A 24,561-nucleotide genomic window follows, 5' to 3' on the forward strand; every position below is an offset into this window, starting at 1 on the left:
GAAATTTTAATATTTTCAACTTTGAAACCTTAGACAACCATCAAAAAATCTAATACTGAGTTAAAAGTTTATTTGCATAAATACGGTGTTTCGTAGCTTCCAAAAATAAGTTCAATTAATATCTCCACGACGATAAATTATGCGGCCAGGATATGTCTCATGCAATAATGCCATATATTCTCCAAGTCGAATTCTTTAATAGCAGCGAAAAAAAGTCGGTTACCATCGAAGTCGGTTTTCGTAGAAGTAAGGTCCAATCACACCTCGAAACAGTGATTTTTTTCGATGCTATAGCCTCTCTTCGATTATTTGAGAATTCTCATAACCCCACTACGAAGTTGTGAATGGTCAACTGGCTTCAGTTGTTATGTGAGCTGGACTTTATGTGGATAAAGGTGTAGAGGTTTTCCTAATTCCTAGGAACTACGAAAAATCGAAACATTCGGTCTTCGGTAACTTACTTACTTGATTACTTAAGGTGGCGCTACAGTCCTGTGCGAACTAGGACCTCACCCAACAAACTTCTCCATTTAGCTCGGTCCCTAGCTAGATGTCTCCAGTTTCGCGCTCCAAGTTGGATGAGGTCATTTTGCACTTGTACGCGCCACCTGATTCGCGATCTTCCTCTACTGCGCTGTTCTGTTCGTGAGGATTCGAAAACTTTCTGGACCGAAGCATTAGTTTTCATGCTCTCTACGTGACCCAGCTATCTTAGTCGTTAGACTTTTCCGCTATTCTTTCAAGTAAGATGTTAAAAAAATCGCACGACTTTGTCTAAAACATTTTTTGACATCAAAAGGTGCTGTTTCCAACATTTATGAAGCTTTAAAACCACGCTGATAAGGACCTATCAGGTTGTTGACGATGTGCTTTAGACGTTCACATATTACGGAAGAGTAAGCGATGTTAAGTAGACTGATTCCTCTTTAATTGGTGCAGTTTAGAGGGTGGTCTCTTTATTTCAGAATCGGGCAAACAATACTAAGGTTCATATCTTAGAAAGAAGTTGGTGCATGCTCCTTACCAGCTGCTTTAAAGAGCTCTGCATTCAAGCCATCTTTTTCATCGGCTTTGTTAGACTTCAGCTTAGATATGACAATCTTTACTTTGTCTAAGTCGGGATTGTTGGCTTTCATGGTGTGTGTTGAATGGATCACCCTGCCTCACAGCGGAATTTGGTTCGTCGCCATTATACAGTTACAGTCTACAGGAGTGGTTCTTCTATATACTCAGCATTGACTGCGGTTCCACACTTTTACTTACAGCAGCAATATTCAACGATTCCAGCAAAACAGGTCTTACAATATCTGTAACTAAATCAGTCTCTTCAAATGTCTTTACGGTTTTGTCTTAAATCACGATATGTAGCTGTGACATAATCACCATTTTTTTGTAGTAAGTTTTTACAATTTGTATGCGTTGTGCGATAAATTTTTGTTAATGTCAGACTTTTAACTGAAAAAAATTAGTTTAACAACTTAGTTTGACAAATGTCGAATTCTAGACCTATACTTTTAAGAACGCAAAATGGAAAACCCCTGTTATTTGTCACCTCGAAAATTTTGCGAACAAAGTACAACTTTTTTGACATCTGGTAAATTTTGTTTGAAAAAACCAATTGCCAATTTTCTTTCAAAAACTAAAACCTACACAATTGGTAGAAACTGATATTGGACTCGAATATCTCGATAACAAGATGCTTATACAAATTGGGTAAGGATGATTTTCATCTCAAGTATTTTGAGAACAAAGAAAAAATAATAATAATAATAATTTGTAAGACTTTTGGAAATATCTTCACACAGCACGATTGTTAAGTTATCAATGTGGGTCACATCACAGATTCTCTTTTGCAATCGTTCCAGGTACTTTATTCTCGCCTACTTTCTAGCAATGAATGCCGCAGCGTGCTGCTTATAGAAGATGTTTTTGAAATACGTGAAAATCCCAAATTTTAATTATAACCAAAAGGTAGTTGAAAACATTCCAACTAAATATTTAGTTCATTTTGAATGAATAAATTGATTAAAACCTACCCCAAGTTTAAGCAGACATATCTTCCTTCCGTATATGATGGTCCCTTACGTATATAGTTAGCTGTGTACTCCTATAAAAGTCATGTAGTTCTTCAAGTCATCATGTTATATGTGCTTCCTCTACGTACCGCCCTTATTAAAAGAAAGACGTTTTTCTTTCATGTTTTTCTAATTTAGTATTTTAATTAAAATGATATGAAGAAAAAATAAAGAAACTATGTTTTCCTGCACTTTTCTCGAACTGCCAACTGTGAAAAGGTTCATTCTTCTACTCCTTTCTTCTCTCTCTTTCTCTCTTCACGGCGGAAGCATAATTTAATTTTTTTTTCACTCACTTTTCCATTCATTCATCAGCATCTTTTGCGTTTGACATTTTTTTTTCACTCTCAATTTTCCATTTTTAATTAAAATTCGTAGCTTTAGTGTTGTGGTTTAAACAAAAAAATTAGAAAGAAAATTTAATTAACATCCTTTTCACGAATCACGGCGCCACGACCACACATGATGTGTATATGTGTTTTTGTTGGGTGGGGGGAATTTTTTCCTTCTAATAAATAAATATAAAAAACATTTCGGATGATTTTGTGGGATGAAGAGCTTATGTGAAAATTGATACTAAGAAACTGCCATCATCTCAAAAACTTTCTCACATTTTATTAAATAAGAAATAAATTTGATGATTCCTGGAATGAAACCGATTCGTCCTTAATATGGTATATCGGGTGAAACTTCAAAACATTCACCACCGCGAACATATCCCGCATTAAACTCTTAACAACTTTCTCCTTAAGGCAAGATATGTCAATATCAATATCCATATATGGCATTCAAAGTCACAAAAATGTCATCTCATCCTTGTTAGATACTATAATACGGTAGCGGTGGTGGTAGCAGGGGCGGTGGTACTGGCGATCGATATAAGAATAGAGAAAAGAATAAACAACAGACAAAATAAAAAAAAAAGAAGAAACAGAAAAATTGGAGAATGAAACAGTTGACATGGAGAAAAAGGATAGGAATTGTCCTTTTGTCCTTTTTCTTTCAAACACGCGCGTAAAGCTTGTCATTCAAAGTCTATGACAGTTAAAAGCCTTGGAATAGCATCCATCATTCGGCTGAAATAAAGAAGACCGCAAATAAGAGGATCCTTATAAAGTATCTTTGGCATTTCACATAAAAAAAAAACGTAGGAAAACATATGTATTCAAATGTCCTTGTTAATGATATCCCCTTGTCGTCGTTCTCCTCATTCTGTTCATCATTGAGCGTCAAACGAGGCAAACCATCTGCTTTTGAATGTGTAGTTTCAAATTTATTCCAAGTGCAACACGAATAATTTGTATACATGAGCAAAGCATGAGCATGAGCAAAGCATCAACTAACTGAGGGTATTACAAAAATTTACATATACGCCATGTTTCCTTCGACGTAATTCCATTTCGACATGATTACAATGTCTCCAGAATTTAATTACCATCAAGAGAACATGATCCTAAGTTGATTTCCAAAAAAAAAATTAAATATTCAACACTTAGTCCCTAAAGGAAACTTAATCAGTGCCGGGGAGTATAGAGGAAAATTAACACCAATCCCCTGTCCTATCCCTCTAAAAAACAAAAAATTACCCACTTAACTTATGATCCAATAACACATCCTTCCTTATGCGAAGCTTCTCTATACGTTACGTACGTACTCTTATTTGTATATTATTTTTGTTATACTAGTACTGTGCTCTGCTCGTCGTCGTCCTCGGTTTTGTTCTCGCTTTTCTGAGAGAATAATGATACTTCCTTCCGAACGTACTCTCACTTCTACTCATATCCTGGATCAAGGAAAGGGCTTTTGCTTTTGCTTAGAGGATGTGAATTGAGGATAGAGTAAAGAATATATAGGATGTGGTGTTCGGGTCGGGTCGAGTCGAGTTGAGTTGAGTTGAGTTTGGTCTGGGCGCTTACCGCTATCAAAACGATAATAAAGTGTTACAAATTTAATTTGTCCTTAGCATGTGTCCTGTGGCATACAGGATGTTCTCCGAACAAGGATCCTAGTGGTTCTTCCTTTTCTCGTTTGTGCTCCGAGAATCAAGTTTGGATTTACTTTAAAATGAAAACAATCAGGACAGGACCATAAAAGAAAAAAATCACAGTTTAAAGGATAAAAGAGCATAGGTACATAGTTTGACCAAGCTATACACTTACACAGTACGAGTATAGTTGCTGCAAGGACTTCTTTATTACGACTAGACTAACAGAGATACTTTCTTAGAAAACGGATGAAAGACAACTTCTTCTTTCGTCCTTCTTTCTTCATCTTGGCTCTCATCTTCCTGGGTAACATAATGCAATAATATATGACAAGAATAAATTTATTATTAAACAAGGCAGGATTGGTTTAATTTCCTGTTTCCAGATATATATAGGAGAAGTTTTGTGATGTTTTTTCTCTTTCTAATTTTCTTTGAAATTTTGCAATGTGCATCCTGGAAATGCAAGAGGGCACATTTTCTTGTACTTAAAATGGTAATATTTTGTCATCTCACTATGATCACGATGATGATAATGATGATTATTATTATGATGGTGTTTTGTGGGGAAACAAATTATTGTACTATGAATATTTCATGTTACAGGATCCGATTTGCCCTCTGCTTTTTCAAACTAAATGTTTATATTGTACATAGTTTATTATACAATGTCTTTGAGCTCTAAAAGTTCCTCTATTCGGTTTTTGCGTGTGAATATAATATACACACATGCATGTGATGCCCCGATGACATATACCATATGTATGCATGTACCTACAACAGGACTGCAAGGATTCGATTAAGAGATATAAGTAATTCAATGCAATTAGTTATTTATAGTTCACTTCTGTGACATGGCTGCATAGGTATAAAGGATATCAATAAAATGAAACTGGTGTCATTGAAGCTGACGTCATTAAATTAGAAATAAGGATTATTCAAAAAGAGACCGAAAAAGAGTTGTTTAACAAGTTTAAAAGTTTTTTTTTCAGGATTTTGTTTTGTTGTTGTTTGTTTGTAAATTTTTTAAAAGAGTAATAGTCTCAATGGGATGCACGAAAGCATGGAGATTGCTATATTAAATTATAGTAATTATAAACAAAAAGGGCAAAGTAAATTTTAGTGTAATTATTTTAAGGTGCTTTTAGAAGGCGTCAACCTATGAAGTCCTTGATTTATTTCAATGAGGTCCTTATTTAACTATTTTAACTTTGTAGCTGCACTTTTTAATTTTTCACAGTGCAATGAAATTACTTTTTGGTGAAAGTAGATTGAAGGCAAGGTACATTGCCCTAAATTTTAAAACTGTCTGTGATTTTTTTTTTCAAATTTAACTCTAATTATTTACGTGTACAATATATTTTAAGCATTGAATAAATTAAGATAAATATTTTGAAGCTTTTAAAAGGTGATCAAACCACTATTGTGTTTACTTATAATATAAATTTATTTGCTTAATTTGATGAAAATTGTTAAGAAAACTTAAAGAATTTTCATGTATGTAGAAGGTTAATTTAATCGATCTGATCTCAAGGTTCCTAGAATCTTAATCAAAATGTTTTAGATAGTTGTTTGTGTGTCCGTACTTTTGAAGATTTTCTTTATCGATCATATATCAACAATTGGCAAAGATGTCGACTTCAGAATAAATTGTCTTTAAAATGCAGAGAAGACTTTCGCAAAAATTAAGCTTTTTTTAGATTTTAAGAACAAGGAAAAGTTTTGACTTGAAAAAATACTACCTTAACGTTTTAGAAATATTTGCAGCCTAGTTGCCTCTTTCTTAATTTTTAAATTTGAAATTTTAAATTTCTACTTAACAATAAGTTATTTTTAAGATAGCAAAAGTGAATAAAAAAACAAATTTTAAAATCAGTTTAAAAACTGCTTTCATAAGTTTGTAAAGGGTGTCCCAAAATTAACGCAAGATTTGAATGAAATAGAAAACGCCGTTTTTAGTCTTTTGATAGTTATATTTTTATTGACTCGTAAAGTACATAGGATAGGGTTATGTATGGAATAACACAATGGACAAATGGCCTCCACAGCTTTGCATGCACATGCACACTCTTTTGTTGAAATTTTCCATGACCATTCTGCATAAATGTGGCTGAATTTCGTTGATGCAGCGTTGAATCTCCTCCTTTAATGCACGAGTGGTTGTGGGCTTGTTGACATAGACTTGCGATTTCAAATAATCCCATAAAAAGAAGTCTAATGGTGTTAAATCACACGATCTAGAGGTCAATTTTGATCACCGAAACGAGAAAGTACACGACCTGGAAATGTCTCATGCAGTAATTGAATTGTTTCACGGGCTGTATGACATGTGGCACCGTCTTGTTGAAACTACATATCGGACACATCAATATCATCCAATTTTTGCAGAAAGAACTGTGTAATCATGTCGCGATATCGAGCACCAGTAACAGTCACTGCTTGACCAGCATCATTTTCAAAAAAATATGGCCCAATTTTGCCTCCAGCCCAAAATCCACACCATACAGTCACGCGTTGTGGATGCATTTGTTTTTCGACAATCACATGTGGGTTCTCCAAACCCCAAATGCGGAAATTTTGGCGATTGACAAAGCCATCAAGATGAAATCATCGCTTAGGATAATTTTGCTCAAAAATTCAGGGTCCATTTGTTGATGTTCAATAATCCATTCAACGAACTCTCTTCTCTTTCCATGGTCATTAGGCTTCAATTGTTGTGTTAATTGAATTTTGTAAGCATGAAGACACAGATCTTTGGTGAGTATACGCTGTAGAGAGGTTCTTGAAATTTGCAATTCTTGTCCACGACGTCGAATTGAGGTTCCTGGATTGTCAGCAACACTCTCAGGCACTGCTTCGACATTCACATTTGAACGGCTTCTTTTTGGACGACCAGTGTGTTTGGTGCCTCCAACGGATCCAGTGTCCATGAATTTTTCAATTAATCTCTTCACAGTTGACGAAGTTAAACACTATTCTGACCATATTTTGTATGAAATTTTAGAACTGCAGCCGCCAAGCTTTCACTATTTTTGAAATATTCTTTAATAATGAAGACACATTGGTCTATCTTGTAACGCTCCATTTTTAATAACCCTATACTGTTAGCTGTCAAATTGCTTTTTTTTCAGGGTTGCCAACACTTCACTGCACAAATGGCGGCAAATTCAAATCTTGCGTTAATTTTGGGACACCCTTTATAATATCCTCATATCCTGTTTTTAATAATTATTCTTTAACATATTTAATGGTTTTTTTCTTGAAAATAAGTTTTTGAAAAAGTCTAGAGTTTATATGGAGAGTTTCACGCTTTTAAAACTTAACACAATAAATACCTTAGGATAATGGATTGGACCAAAAACTTTTAGCGGAATTTTAAGAATTCGCTTCTTTTTTCATTTGTTTCTAAAAAAAAGACTTATAGTTTTCTATTATTTAAAAAAAATAGTTTATTTACTTCCTTTTAAAACGTTCCAATGGAATCTAAATCAAAAAAGAGTATTGCTGGTTAAAATTAGTTTTGACAGTAATTTTAAGTTTCCTGTCAGGATAAAAAGGAAATTTAAAAAATATATAAGGTTAGTAAATAGATTAAGTTACATATAATGGTAATGAAAATAAATGCGATATTTAATTGACGCTTTTAAAAAATAATATAAGTTTGAGTAGCAGTAGACATTAAGAATGTTGAGAATAAGAAAGATGCCACTGCCAAGAAATTTTCTTCCAATAAAGTGCATGGTATTTTCCGATTCATCCATATTACATAATGTACTCTTACATATTCTATCTGTATCTACTTGGAAGGCTCTTCCATTGATATTAAGGAGCAAGCAGCGAGCTTTAAAATTATGAAAGTCATATCACGTGAATTGGAGTCATCAAAGTAGTTCGTTAAGCCACAGTATATCATGTTGCAATATTCATCGTGAAATTGAGACTGTGTCTCACTAACGGTTAATTCAGTCCCATATTCTTCTTTCATTTTCAGTAAGAGAATGTTATGTCAAAATCCAACGAACATCCATGAAAATGATCCAACCATTCCTTAGCCCAAAAAATGTTCTTGTTTATAATGGCTTTTGATAAAATGTGCCGTAATCTATTGTTAAAAAGATTTAGATTACGTCTTATGAAAGAAAAATGTAGCTCGAGGGACGTTAGAAAACCCTTCGGTAAACCTGTTTCAATGTGCAGAGCATAGTTTGGCGTTTTATCGGGTAATAAAAAGCATCTTTTCATGAAGAAACGCTGCAATTTTTCAACTTGGTTGTATTCGCTGTATCCCCGAACTTGAGCACAGTACAACATAACAGCTTTTGAGGCATTGTATATTTTGAACTTTGTTGAGTGTTAGACGGTTTTGTCTCGCTGCAGTCTTGACCACGTCGCGTCGCATTGATGGAATTTTTATATTCTCCCAATCTGCTTGTTAGATGCTCATTCCAAGACTTGTTGTAATTAAACACAATGCCAAGATCGTCTAAAACAATACCAAGTGGAGTTCCGCATGAAGATTATTTAAAAACAGAACGAAAAGAAGAGAGCTGACGAACAAATTTCTTTGTGGAGAAGAAGTCTGGCAAACACAAACCATCCGAAACAGCTGCAGTAGTATCCTTTTAAAGAGATTTTATAGTAGCAGGTATCTTCGAAGATATTCCCAGAGTCGATAACTTATAAATAAAAGCATTAATGTCAATGCTTTCAAAACCAGTCTTAAGATCGATGAAAAAAGCATAGAGTTTCTTCTTTTGGCAGAGTTGAAGTTAAATTATGCATGAAAGATCATAAACTTGGTCCACAGTAGAATAGTTGGTTCTATATGCAGCTTGAAATTTATTGATGATGTTGTTTTTTTCTAACCAAGCTGACAGTCTTTTCAAGAGAACTGTAGTAAACAGATTAAACAGCGTATCGGCAAATGAAAGTCCTCTATTGTTTGACACATCATTTGTATCTCCTTTCTTGAACAATTGGTATAATAAATATTCTGAAAGATGATGGTAGCGTTGCAGTTTCAAAAATCTCAGTGACTAACTTCTGTATTTCTTCAATAAGAGATGGGCATGCATTTTCATAAAATTTATTTTGAATTTTGATGAAGATATAGGAGAATATATCTCGTGGAGCTCAATTGGGGAAATCTAACTCTGGAACATGTCGCTAAGGAAGAGCGTATGAGATACTAGCTAAATCATTTGATTGCGAGAGTAAGCTTTCAAAATTTATTGACTTTTATTGACGTTTTGGTTTTAATCGACTGCCCACGTATTTGGTTAGCAATAGTCCACCACTCTCAAGACTCCTAGTAAGGCTAACGAAATAAGCTTGTTTTTTAGTTTTACATAAAATCCTATATTAATCGTTGGCATCATAGTAGTTTCTACGACATGTTTTCAGCATCAGTTTTCTGAAGGATTTAAGGTGTTTAAGAGCATTTCTTCTCGCCATAAAACAAGATAATTCAAACCAAGGTTTTTTTTTGGTTCAAACTTAACTTTTTGTTGCATGGGAGCTCCGTTTGCTTCATAAATACACCTTTTGATTGCTTTGCATCGTTCTTTAATTGAATCTGTTGGTATTATGATGGTATTATTTGATCATACCATTTTTTTCTAGAGATATCTCTTTGGTTGGTATTTTCTACTGTTACTGAAGATTTTAGGGAAATTAATGGCATGTTATCTGAGAAGGTTACACAATCTACACTACAAATAAGTGATTGAGTACGAAGGGCAGCACAGAAGTAATTCACTGAAGAACCTCTACTACTTACAAAAGCATATTCACCTCCAAAATTATGTTGCCTTATTATTAGCTTAATTAAGTAAAGACAAATTTTTATAAAATAAAACTTACTTGTGCTATTTTCTCCTAAAAGATATTTTTTCATAAATTTTTAGAGCAATATAGATTAAATCAAAAAAGTTTTCCATAGAAAGACTTTATTGAAGTTAGGTTAAGCGTTTTTTTGAAAAAATCAAAGTCAACGAAATGGTTTCACGTCGGAGTGTTTTGTTTTTGTTGAACGTACAATTTGATTAATGGAAAAAATTCTTTGATACTCTGTTTGAGAGTAAGTTTTTGAAAAAACCCCTTCATTAAACAACATTTCAACTTGATACTAGTATTTCTTCCAAATCTTGCAGTCTTATATACCATAATGTCAAAATACATATATTAAATCGTAAGACTTCAAAGAAATAATATTCCTTTAGAATTTAAGCCATTAAGAATTCCCTTGAAAAAACAAAACCAAACTAAACCAAAAAAGACAGACCAACTCGTTTGTTAAACATAATAGTTCTTTTTTTATAATATGCGAGTCTTTTATACAACCATCACATTGCACTAAAATACAATCTTCTTAGAACTTCCATCACCAAGAAATAGGAGGTTTGTCTATGTATCTATGTACCTTTGGGTAAGGTAAGACACATCTTTCAGCCCTTTGAGCGTAAAGTCTATAGCTTCCAATAAGATACCTACATAGCAACCTTTTCGAATAGAATATATCTGTTATGCATTTATGCAAACCACATTTGCATTTTAAGAACCATTCCAAGTTGCTCCTCTCTGTGGCACTACGCAATTTTCTTCTTATATCTATAACGAAGATGCCAACGTTAAGGTTTGTATGATGCGGTGTGGTGTGATTGCCCCTGAGGTCCCACAACAAGGAGCAGCATCCTTAGTTTTACTTGTTTGATGCCTTCTATAGGTTTGTAGGAACTTTGTAAAATGTCTTCACCTTCCGTTTTTGAATAACTTCCCAAAAAGACTCCCTCATGCGCACGCCTCCAATACCTGATGTATATTTTTCTTCTCATAGAAAGATGAGTAAGGTAGGTACTTCTATGCTACTTACATACTTTGTTGTGAATCAAAGATGATTCAGAACTTAATTGCGATTCTTCACTTCTTAAGGTAACTATACTACCTCCATACCTAAAGCTGTGTATATTGAATCATCATCATTTATGGTTATAGAGAAGTTGTGCTTTTTAATCATCTTGAACTATATATAGTCTGTAGCCTTCGTTTGCTGCGATTTGAAATTGCGATCAATTGAGAAAATCCCTTGGGATATTAAATCCTAAATCCAAATGGGCTCATAGCAATATAGCACCTGAATAAATGGCTGATATGGCTACCGGCCGGAGGCGGCTTTGAAGCTATGTATATGCTATGTTTATGGGAGAAATGATGGAAGATATTTTTCCCCAAAGGCAATAATTGAGAAATCTCTTTGGGCGGAAAATAAAATTCAGCGAAAACATTTTTAAAATTCTGATCCTGTTGTTTATGGTATAGAAGAAGTAGAACCTTAGAGTTATGTATTCATGTAGCTAATGGATACGGTTAAATAAGATTGATTGTTCTTTGGCCAAATTTTAAATTATTTAATATCTTCCTTTTTTATTGTTTAATACTTTTTCGTGTGTATCCATCATATCGAAGATGTTAGGAGGAGGGAATTGTCTTTTTTTCCGTATTCATGTGCTTTTGCCATTAAGATTCTACAGAGGTTTCTTAGATTTCTGAGTCGAGAAGCAGATTTTGTTCATGGCCAAATATCTTAAGAAAAGAGTCTAATTAGTGCTTAATACTCTCATCCTAGTGATCTGGGTTTAATCCATGTCTGTCCATCGTAGGTTTTTTTTTCACGGGCTAGGAATTGACAAGTCCTTCAAGAGTAGATCTACTCAATTCCTGACATTACTCGCCACATGCTTCTAAGCCCTTTCGTATTCCACCACAGGAAATCTCACCTATGAGAAACGTCAAAGTGGCTCAGTTTTTTTTTTATTTAAACGGGTTTTTCAATTGTGACAAAGTCAAAACTGAAACCAATTATTTTTTCTCGTTTGGTATTTTTTTCAAGTTGAGACATAATCAAAAATTTAAATGTCATTTTTGTGTTGAAAATGTACTAAATGTGATAAATTAAGAAGAAATGGAATCGTTCAGCACATTTTTGGTTCTGTTTGATTCAAAATTCTTGTTTCTTTTGCATTTTTCATAAAGCGAATTTAAATCAATTAAACTTTATTTCGCGTTGTTCAAGTGTAACAGGACAAACTGCAGAAATTGTACTGCATTTTAAAAAAGTGAAATAGGCCAATTTTTGGAAGTTTTTCTCTGAAGCCGTTTGAGCTTTTCATGTATACAAATAATTTCAGAACTCGTCCCATTTTTTTACAAAGTGATTAATTAATAAAAATATAGAAGAAAGGAAAGCGTTCAGTACAATTTTGGTGGTTCTGTTTAATTAATTATTTTTTCTTCGTGAAGTTTAAATTTTTACTAAAAACATTTTTTATGTATCGGGATAGAAAAGAACCGGTTCAGATAAGCGACTTCCGTAACTTTGCATAATCCTCATTATCTCGGCAGCTAGAGCTCTCAGAAACTTTTGGTTTGTAGTTTTGGGTAGAACATGACAACACCTTTATCTTGATGTGCATCTTGACGGGATCGGTCACAATGTTGAAAAAAATGTTTTTTTTAGCCAAGGGGTTAGCCCACGATTTTTTCGAAAAAAAAACTAAGTGTAATCATTTCTCGAGATATATACATCGTTGGAAAGGTGTGCTCATGCTCTATAAGACAGTGAAAGCCGCATCCTGTTTCAAAGTTTGGTTGCGGAATTTTCGCAATCAACACAAAAAATCTGCTGTGGGTTGCGTGAAACTTCCGTAACTTTGCATAATCCTCATTATCTCGGCAGCTAGAGCTCGCAAAAACTTTTGGTTTGCAGTTTTGGGTAGAGCATGACAATACCTTTCTTTTGATGTGCATCTTGATGGGATCGGAAACACGATTCTTTTCGAAAAATTAAGAAAGAATATTTTTCGAAATATGTAGGTACGAGTATGTTTCTCCTGTAACAGGTTTTCAGATAAACGTGTTTTTTTCCAAAGGTTTCTTTTAAGTCCTTTAAGTCCTACAAAAATAAAAACAAATTCAGAATTCGACCGATTTATTTTAGAAAGTGACAAATTTAGCTCTTTATTTGATATCTGTCAGTTTTGTTCATCAAACTCTTGCTTTTTCATTTTTATTTTAGGTATAAATTTGGTTTATATTTTATTCTTAATTTCGTTACAATTAAACTTCACTGTTTTCCAGCAATTGGTCAAATGCTCGAAGACAAGAGGTCTTAGATCAATTTAAAATGGATTCAAGTCAAGTAAAAGTCATTAAAAAAATCAAGAATTTTAATAAATACTTGTAACTAAAACGAAAATCGTTAAAACTAATCGAGCGATGTTAAAGCACATTCTTTAAGTCCTTAAAATGATATTTATAGAACTTAAAGAAACCCAAGATATTACAAAAAAAATAGCATAATTTAGAATAATTCGTCGTTTTTAAGAGCCTGCCATTTTATGGCCAAAATTGAACTTTTACACTTCCGGTGTTAGCACATAATTTCAACACTTTCGTATTTCAAGCATCCATCAGAGCAGAATTGTTATGCAACTAAAAATGAAAATCTTAAAATAAAAATTCTACAAAAACTGGGCCAAGCTTGGTTTGGCATCAGTTTTCTGACATCAAAGTAATTAAAAAAAACTGTAGAAGAGAAGAGAAAAGAGAAGAACTAGAAGAGGAGCAGGGGAGAGAGAAAAGGAGGAGGAAAGGTAAAACCTTAATTGTGAAAGTTTTGCATTATGCATGCAATCAAAGGGGGCAACTTTTTTGTATTTTTTGTTTTGTAATTCTTAAACATAAAACACTTCAAGCCTGTTTAAGTGTTGTAAAAACTATAAACACATACTCAACATATAGGAAGTTGGACACACCCTAAAAGTAAACTTAAACTCTTAGAAGTGCGGAAAAAAGGTTTCCACGTACATACATCGCTGTGATGGATGCAAGAAAAAAATGGAAATGATGAAAAAGTCATCAAAGCTGGAACAAGGAACTTCTCACTTACAAGACCACCACAACTCAAAGCAAATAATTTTTTCAAAAAAATTGAAGAAAATTATACAAAAAAAACTAAAGGAGAAAAAATAGATTTCAAAGGCATTTCCCTCATTAAGCACTTGAGCTATCACACCCCCTAACATGGACTTTGCATGCAAATAAGTAGGTACCCACCACGTGTGCTCATTGCTCATTTTCTCGCTTCTGAAATGTGAAACGAAAATAAAAATATAATTGCACATCCCTGACAATTGCATGTAAGGTGGATGCGCACCAACAGTGGCACACACGCTCTCTGGGCTGTGCTTTTTTCGCATCAACTTTGGAACACAAAATTGGGAGTTCTAACCCAAGTTACCGTTATATGTGAACCTCCATACCACTTCATGATGATGAGAATGAGGATGTTTTTTTTGCACGAGTCCTTGTTTTCTTTTTTTAGTTTGCGTATGGACGTAAGAAAATAAAAAAAAAACACCCGCGAAAAGGATGCCACCTGAATTTGTGTGTTTAGTTGGCAGGAGCCAGGCCAGGAGCGGTAGGAGCTCTTGCAAATGCATTAAAGCTGCTTAAATGGTGTGAGAGAGCAGAGGTGCGAGCGCAAGGGAATGCACCTCTTTGCATATGCATATGTACAGCCAGGATATAGAGCACGCAGCAATGGCATCCTCATTTGTAATCTTCAAAACACCTCCTTCGGCATCCATGTGTGATGTGATGTGAGATGATAGTGCGGGACAATACTCATCTCCATCATGGAGCCCGAGATAACAAAGGAGTGGAAATGCATTTCTAGTTCGTTTGTTATTTTTTTCTGCTCCTTTTTTTGTTTTTGTTCTTGATGTTTTGATCGTTAATGTAAGCCATAGTGGAATTTCTGAAGCTTCCTTTTTATTCCTTCAATTTATGTTTTGTGATATGGTTTATGTATACGTCGCGGGCTTAAATGTGTCACCTACTCTTGAAAAGCGAGAGAGAAATATATGATCTTCCACTTTAAAATATTGAAATAGAATTCAAAATAAATTCACATAGATTTATATATGTTTTGTTCATGATGTCCTGTGTATTGTTTACTTTTGCAGGATCATAAACTAAAGCATATGGCAGAATTGCAACAAACAGTTGTCACAGATCAGGATACACGTCATCAAATCCAAACACAAATCCTGCAATGGGAGGAGAATCTGGAGCGTCTGCATTGCGAACAGTTTCGATTGCGATGTTATATGGCATCGTTGCAGAGCGGTGAATTGCCTAATCCAAAAGTAAGTTTGATCTTTATGTTTTTTAATTTTAACTTGAATTTGAAGAATATTTTTGTTTTTCTTAAAATGTAGTAAAATTATTCTTTGCTCCTTTGTATTCATTCAAAAGAATGCAATAAATTGTGAGTGAAATCTTTGATTAAGTGGATATCAAATAATTTCGTCTTTAAATTACCTTTTATTTGAAATTTTCATTTCAATTTTTAAAATGTCTAAGTTCACAGGTGGTTACAACCATTTTAAAACAAAATCAGAGTGAAACCTGAACTATAATTAAATACTCTTAAAAATTTTTGACGATTGCATTCATAATGAACTTATAATAACTTATGAAGCATTGCCAAAGTGAACGATGTGAATCTTGAAGATTGCAATCCTTTGTGAGTAAAATGCCTGAATCTTTCACTATTAACTTGGTTCTTAAATGAACATTTATTTAGAAATAAAATACAGGAATATTCTCTTTAATTATTCCGTTTGAATAAAGCAATTAATTGCACTCTCCCTTATTCCTTTAAGTCTTTTGTATTCTTTACTTAAATCTTTAAAATCTAACCATTTTATGTCCAAATTAGCGAAAAGGTTTCATGATACCAAGTCAAATTCTAATTAAATACAATTGAACATTTGTATTCAAAAGAAGTGTGAATTTCTTGCTCTTTCGTATTCATTCAAAAGAATGCAATCTTTTGTGATTGAAATCTTCAATTGAATCGAAATAAAAATGACATTTAAATGGAATTCAAATCCTTAGCATAAAATCTATACAGAATGCAATGAAAGAATTCATCTGAAATTGAAAGGATAGAACATTATCTTTTTTTTTAACTCCATTTGGTTTAATCAATTGATTCCATTCTTTCTTAGTTTTCAAATTCTTTTGTATTTTTAACATAAATAACTAAAATCTAGAGATAACTTCATGATTACATCTATTTTAGTGTGAAATTTAAGACTTATTGAACTTTAATTAAACTCAATTACGGATTTTTGAATATGCATTCATAAAAGAGTCAAATCACAAGAGATTGCATTCCTTTGGAACTCATAATTGAATTTTCAATTAATCAAATTTCTAATTATTGTCGTTATTTTTGCTTAAAGTAAATTTTAAAGAAAAAATTGGTCGAACAACTTGCAAGCAAGTATTAAAAATATTAAGACCTTAAGAGCTCTTAGCAACCTTAAGATTAACCTTTTTAAAACCATTTATGTTGTATTTTTAGAATGATCTTGGCTGCGTATTCAAATGGTTTATTTTCTAAAAAAATCCCATCTATCTTTTCAACCATATGTGACTTAAATCCTTGAGCAATTGTATAACTATATTATTCTTCTTTAGGAACTTTTCTTTTTCATAAATTTTTACAAATAGCTTCGAATTTGTATCAATTTCATTTTTATATTAGCGTAGAAAATTATTTTTTGGCAAGATAAAGTCATGCTATCTGTGGTTGATAAGCTATTTTTCAAAACACCATGAGTGATTAATGTCTTGATTGATTGCTAAACGCCATATCCTTACATGCCAACAAATCTGTTACATTGGCCGCTACCACTGCCTGACGCTTCGCCGCCGCGCCGCATTATGCAACAGCTTTTGTATTTTGTCCGATAATGGTCTGGTCTACTCTTGACATTGCTCCACATTTGAAAAGACGATGTGAACATTTAAAGAGCAGCAATATAAAGCTAGAGTCGAAGAAGTAGATCATCCCCTCTATGTAAGCTTTATGGTAGGTATAGCTAAGTAGTAACGATTACGCCTTACCCCCGAAACCATAAATCGTTAATAATAAATTGCACCACTTTGTTTGCTCAAAAATGCTCTTGGTATATTTATTACACATGATGGTGAGGCCATGGTCGTCCTCGTCAGGATGATGAAGAATGTCCTTAAGCAGTGTTGGTATTAAATATGAGAGTAATGATGGAGTAAGATGGCTTGCAGGCATCTCCAACTCCATATAATGGTAATTTAAATGTCATTATGCTCTGCCGATGCTCGTTCGCAGCGCCATCGCCAGAGCTTGAGTTGGCTTAAGTTGATGTCCTCTGAGCAGTTGCTGCGATTACTCAAAGCTCCATATATATACCCACTACCGCCACCGCCACCACGCTGCTTGTCGTCATTATCGTCGTCGTAGTCGTCCATATACAAAAGGACTTTGTCGAAGAGGAGAGTCTATGTTGACATGACTGACACAAAACAAAGTTCAAGGATGTCTTTATATGCGACGATGACAAACCCTAAGTCTTTTGATTATTTTTCTTCTCTTCATTCCTAATTCATGCTTCAAGCGTCGTCGTCGGCGGCAGCGGTGACGGTGGCTCCCTGAACGTGTATAGAACGATATCAAACTGGGTATGGGAAGCAGGATGCAACTCTCTCAATCAAAGCAACAGCTACCTATACATAAAAGAAAAAAAAAACGAACCACATAGAAAAAGGTAATTTTTCAATTGCTCCTGTCGGCCGCAAAGGAGCACTTCGACAGGATTCTATATTCGCTAGCCATCATAGCTAGGGTCGGTCTAGGATGATGTATGTTCTGTTCACAGTGCCACAATCTGCATAAGTGCCTTTCAAGGACCGACAAGGTACAATAAAGATACAAAAAGCATACCCCACATACATAAAATTTACTTGTTTTTATATTGTTAAAAAAAAATAGAGAAAAAATAGTAAAAAGTACTTTGTGTTGGTTATAATATTCTATCATCGTCGTTATGATGAACTATTCTTTATAAAGGTACACGAGGAAGCGTTTAGGATCACATCTTTCTGCTCTGATGAAAGAGCAGATTAAAGGATATTTTTCATCATCTATAGCATCCAGCATCCAGGAGCAGTCGAAGTTGCAGGACGAAGAAAAAAGCACTCTTCTCCATTTGATTGTTGTTTGTTTGTTTGTTTTGAATTGTTTATGTTTTATTTTTATCCTTGTATATTAAAATAAACAATAAACTCTTGTTTCGTTTTTCTTCATTTTTAATTGCAGTCCCTTCTGACACATGTTTCACGGCCCACAAAGAATACTTTGAACAAGTTGGGCGTTTTTACGGTTTCCTCGTTCCATGCGTTCATTTGCGCTCGATCGCCATCTTTGCTGAATAATCTCTTAGCCGGACGTGGTGCTACCAAACGGCGACCACCATTACTATCACGCTCGAATAGCGGTTCAAGTAGGCGATCTATGCAGGTGAGTTTAATTAAGTTGTTGCTTTTGATTTTCTTTTTTTATTAATATCTCTATGAAGTGAATTGAAGTATAAAGTAAAAAAGATGTGGAAAAGGAAAAGAAGGACTTACACAAAACACAATCATTGTATTTCCACTTGCCAATAAATTTAAATTAAAAATTGAAATCAAAATATGTATTAAAATAATTGAATACTTACTATCTGATGAGATATTACTTTTTATGTTGACTTTAATACCATGGGAATCGTTTTTTTAAATATCACAAAACTTAACGAGCGTGAACAGAGCATAAATTATGAACAAAACAGGAAACACAGAGCTTCAAATAAAAAAAATGCATAGCTCTAAAGTGAATTTTTCCCCCTGAGTGAATAAAAATGGCTAATTTTTTATCAAAGCGCACAAAATTAAAGTGTAGTCTTTTTTTATTATATGTTATATTATGCCACATACTACATGAATGACCACAAGTTTAATTGCAATTGTTTCATAAATGTGTTTTAGTTTAGTTAAAAACAAAAATAAAATAACTCTTTTTGGCATCCCACACTAAAATAAAAAAAAAACTAGACCCTTTACAAAGTCAGAATTCGCTGACCACAGAACTTTGCGTGTTTAAAAACTAAATGTTTAACGTTTCTTTTTTTATTATTATTATTATGATTCCAAAATGAATTTTATATTTTGTGTGTGTTTTTATTTCTAATTTTTTTTTTCATTGGGTTTAACAAAAGATAATTCTTTGAAATAGTTTTAAAAATGTTTGGGGTGAAATTAGGTGTGTGGTTAATTTTTTTAGGTAAATGCTGGCTGCTGGCAGGGAGAAGTTTTACAAATGTGTTATGTTGATTTTATTTAACAATTAACAAATTAAAGGTTAAGCCTTAAGGGATTAAAAAAAACGGTATTAATTTGAAAGAATGTAGACGAACAATCATATTGTATTGTTTTCCAATAAGGGGTTTCATTTTGATATCAATAAAAACGACAATTTTTTGAAAGGAATAAATTGATATTCAATTCAAATACCAGCTACAATTAAAGTTGCGGGACCATATCCTTTTCCTAAAATGTTCCATGAACACTGCGCACAATTCATGATAATTCCATCGATATGGTCTTAAATCAATCGTGAAGTATTATGAAAAGGACCTCATCTTTCAAACAACTCAAAGAAAAAATTCTAAGGGTCTATGTGGCCAATGTGGCTTCTTCGAGATATAGCACAATAATTTCAAAGGGATTTTGAAGCGGATATCGCTCTGTTTTTAGTAACTATGTAGTTTTTACTTGTTAAACATCAAAAAATTACAGCACTTAGAGTGATAGATGCCCAAAGATGTATAAAAATGGAATGAAAGAAAAGTGATTTTTTTCAATTGACACGAAATTGACTTCATTCGAAAGATAATCTTCGCACATTAAAATATTATTTCTAGCATAATGACATAGCTGGTTCAAACGTAGTTAAATCCTTAGTTCCAATGACTTTTTAAACACTTGTGGCTGTACATCACCAATAACATGGGTAGGTTAATACTAGTGACTTCACATGTTCTCACAAAAAATAGTCAAGTGGCTTTAGATCGCACGATTTTCGAAACGAATTCACTGGTGCGTAACGTGAAACTTTGTGGCTACCAGAAGTTTTCTTCTATAAATAAATTGTTTCAAGAGCTGTGCGACATATTACGCCGTCTTGTTGAAACTGCGCAGCTCCTGCACATCGCTTTGTTTTATTTGATGAACGAAAAATTCAGCCGTCACCATTAACTTCAACGTTCTGATCAGCATTGTTTTTAAGTACGGACCAACTATTTTACCAACAAAAAAAGCACTTCAAACGGTCAGTTTTTAATGGTGTAACGGTTTCCAAATATTCAATATACTTCTTACAAACTTAGTTACATACTCAGGTTTTCAGACCTGTTAAGTCCGTTGGGAACCCCTTTAGAAGCATAGGGCATCTACAAAGCCTTTGCGAAATCGTGTACAGTTTCCGGAGATGTGTTTCAGCTCCCTTCAACTTTTTCCAAGTGACGCTGATTCCGCCTCGACTGTCCTGCGCCATGTGTTTCTCAGTCGTCCAGCTCTTCTTAGTTATTTTCGAAGCGTATGTCCAATCCATTGCAACTTACGCCTTCGTATTAAAGAGTCTATAGGTTCCTAGCCTGTCCTTCTATGATCGACCTCATTTGATATACGGTTTAGCCAGATAATGTTACGAAGACATCTATTCACTAAGGTTTACAGCTTTCTTGTAATGGCTGAAGTAACTTTTCAAGTGCTGCACTCATTCTTTAAGATATACAGATTCGAAATTTGTGCGAAACAGCCGTAGTTTTGTTCTTAAACTGATAGAGTTATTCCTCCATATTTTGGACAACACACCGATCGCCGCTTTTGCTTTGCGATGTGGCAGATTACGTCTTGTTCGGTTCGCCTTCGATGAAGACAATACTTCAAAGATATTGAAAGCTCTCTACTTTTTCCACCGGTTGCTAGGAAATATTTATTTGAGAGGATGGTCGGGTTCCGAAGCTGATCAGTTTTGTTTTGCCGGAGTTAATTTTCAGCCAAACAACTTCTGCTTCTCTCTCCTATACTGCAGTTTTGTTTATTGGTCTATCCATACAAACAAAAGTGAACTTCATAGCTTAATAGAATTAACTTATGGATGTTCAGAACAGAACCATGATCAAATATCAAAACTAACGAAAAATAAATCACTTGACACATGACGACAAAATGGCTGCTAATTACAATATTGTTGCCAACTTAAAGATCTATATTTTTCTTCTCACAATCGACTTAATTAACCTTTTTCCATATTTACCTGAAGCTTCTATTCAAGGATCTGATGGAAAAAAAATATTAACGAAAAGTTCTGAAACAAGTTATTTCAAATTACGTTATCAATAATAATTGTATCGAAAGCTGCTTATGGAACCCTCAAGGATATGTGCAATTTATTTTATTCACGATTATTATTTTTTTTTTACTAAAAGTTTTGTATCTATATAAGACTCCTTTTCTTAGTCATAAACCGCAACTAATACTTGCTCCTGAGGGAACAAATATAAAAAAAAAAACGAAAATCGTCTTAAATTGAAAAGAAACCCAGGTATACTCGAACTTATTAGATGATAATAAGCTTTCCAATACCATTATGTATTGCAATCACGTTCTTTTGCAGTATTCATTGTTTAATATTTGATTAAACTGGCCAAGCACTAACGCCGCGTCGTCACCGCCACCGACGATCAGAAACCAAGCAAAATGTCCTTGTTTGAATTTCCAACATTCAATATCTAAAAAGATATACGCGAGTATCTACAAACGAACAACGAATATATTCGTAGGTGATTTGAAAACACTTCCTCATTTGGTCTCGAGGAAATTAATTAACATGCTCTTGTTAATTAGCGGCCATGGTCTATCGTCAATGTACCTACGTTACGTTTATTCAAAAATGAACACACACCACCTACCGACTCTAACCTAAACGGAAGATAGCGAATTGTTGTTGCTATGTATATATGAAGTTAGGTATAGATAATTTCGTACCTTTATACATCTAACATACCAAAACCTTAATACGGAGGTATGTATATGTAGAAGAAGCATATGAACCCAGTCCGGGAAATCATGGAAAAGGACGATCTAGAAGAGAAGAGCTGATGCTCTATACATACAATGTGAACATTTCACAAGCGTTTTATTGGACGGATATGCAATAGGCATCCTTTGGTCAATAATGAACTCATTATGTTGAACAATTTAACGCTGATTAGTGGGCAAATGTTTTATTTGAATGGCAATGGCAATAGCAACGGTAATGGCAACACATACGTACGTTCATTCAAAAACATATTGAACTTTGAATTCAAATGAAATGAATAAATATTAAGTATTCTCCTTATTGGTGGTTTTTAACTTTTCAATTGTGTTTAGGATATTGAGTATATTTGATATTTAATGAAAATATTTTACCTTAAGCTGCTTATATTGAATTTAGAATAAGAACATTTTATGTGTGTTAAAAAGGATACTTCAGTTAGAAATACAGATTTATATGGGATGGATTTCGAGTAAAAAATACAAACATATAGGGTGTTTCTCTTAAAAGCTTTAGATCTACATATATACATAAATATTCTACAGCTGTAGAGCTTGTTTTGTTTGTTTGCTTGTTTGTTTGAATGCGCTTATCCCAGAAACTACTGGTCCGATTTGAAAAATGCATTCATTTGTAGATAGACCATTTGTTGAGGAAAGCTTAAGGCTATTTAACATCAATATAGAATGTTTTGAAAATTGAGAATTGTATTTTGTTTTGGAAGCTCAAACATTTTCTAAACCAATGTGTAAAAGAATTGTTTCAAAATTTTTATTATAATGGTCCGATTTGTTGAATTAAATTTTTTGTTTGATGTTTTAAGATGATTGTTTTTCAGAAAGATGTCTGCGGGTGCGTACCTTTTACGTTTAACCTTAAACAATTTAGTTCTGACATATCATGATATTGACTCTTGTATCCTGGGACAAATAATGATTTCTTCTTCAAACTTTTCTAGCCTTACACAATGTGTAATTAATATTTTGTAAAACTTTAAAAAATATAAACAGTTGGGCAAGAATTTGCAGTTATAGTGTGAATAGTATCACAGCCTTGTTTTTATCCAGCAGTTAGTCTTATTACTAAATGCCACCGTAAAGAAGACAAAGTACTCTACGAACTTAGTGAACAGATATATTTGTTTTCTAGTACATTTACACAGTTTCACACTTAACCTTACTGAACACCAATATCAACACGGTTTAGCATACTTAGCTGTCGAACCTTGGACAACATATATTAGATTTACTTTTCATCGCAGAAACGTATGTGAATATGGTCGTACAAACAAAGATTTATAATTATTAAATGTTAGATAATATATTTGTACTTTGATGTTTATACTACATATTTAAGTTTCAGAATAAGAATGTCCTTCTATTTGCTAATTGAAAAGTTGCATGCAATTGAGTGCTTACAAAAATTCTCTACTTATCTATTGAAAGATTTGTACATAGGAACATGAAAACCACTGCATGATATTTGTAATTAAGATTAAATATCTCTATGCAGCAAAAATAAACCACTTTTTACAATTAATTACCATTCTTTTCCTTTATGGACGTGTATTAAAATGCATAGATGTTAACTTTTACAAATTTCACCAATATTAAGTTCGAACAAAGACTGACAAAAAAGGACGTCTACTAACAAATGTCAGTGATTTGGTCAAAGTAGTATACAATTTTGCAAATTAGTACCATTGGTCATATAAAGGACACCATCAACATACTTATGTATATTTTCATTTACATTAGTAGCTACCTATACCAAAACCCAAACCAATTCCATATCTATTCGTAATCCTCACGAACACGACTTTCGAATAATTGGAAAACTTTTAATTCGTTTTTCTGACGAACACAGAAATAAAAAAGAACACAAAAAAAAGTTGGAACGTTTTTTTGAGGTGTGTGCAAGCAAAGCACCTCCATAGCACCCACATAACATCGGTGTTTAAACAAAAGAATACTTTCGTTCCCAATTCGATGTAATGACATGAATTTCCAGTTCTCTCATACAAAAGCCAACCATTTTTCGTTTTTTAACTCTCTGAACTCCTATGTCCTAGGAACTGCTATCTCTATATAGGTATTTATTATACCTTCCTATGAGAGCAGCTTATCCCTTTGTTTTGCATGATCCTGGATTGGTAATCTGCTATGTCCTGCCCAGTGACACGGTAGGGGAAGTAATATTTTTCTTTCTCTTAAAAAAAAAGAAACAAAAATGTAATTGTTTTCACAAGAAAAAAAAGCAGGAAATAAAAATTAAAAAGTTTTTAAATTTGCTTAAAACACGCGATAATGAGGTTTTGATGTCATTTGTGTCGGAAGTTTTAACTATAAGTATGTTTTTCTGTATTTAATGGAAAACAAAAGAGTACCTGTACTTACCACTTTACAAGAGTCATATACATATAAGTATGGAGGTAACTGCGGGAAAGCTGTTTGGTAGTCCACCTGTTCGAA

The 24,561-nt window shown here is 33.5% G+C and overlaps 1 protein-coding gene across 2 annotated transcripts in view; it reads left to right on the top strand.

Moving 5' to 3' along the window:
- Nucleotides 1-24,561, top strand: part of LOC129946450 (protein still life, isoform SIF type 1) — a 325,973-nt gene that overhangs the window by 211,168 nt on the left and 90,244 nt on the right. For both annotated transcript variants that reach the window (XM_056056633.1, XM_056056634.1), the window contains 2 exons: nt 15,084-15,266; nt 18,269-18,469. In XM_056056633.1, coding sequence (XP_055912608.1) covers nt 15,084-15,266; nt 18,269-18,469 — 384 coding nt within the window. The remainder of the gene's footprint in view (nt 1-15,083; nt 15,267-18,268; nt 18,470-24,561) is intronic.

The sequence above is a fragment of the Eupeodes corollae genome, chromosome 2 (genome assembly GCF_945859685.1).
Source record: "Eupeodes corollae chromosome 2, idEupCoro1.1, whole genome shotgun sequence".
Taxonomy (NCBI): Eukaryota; Metazoa; Arthropoda; class Insecta; order Diptera; family Syrphidae; genus Eupeodes; species Eupeodes corollae.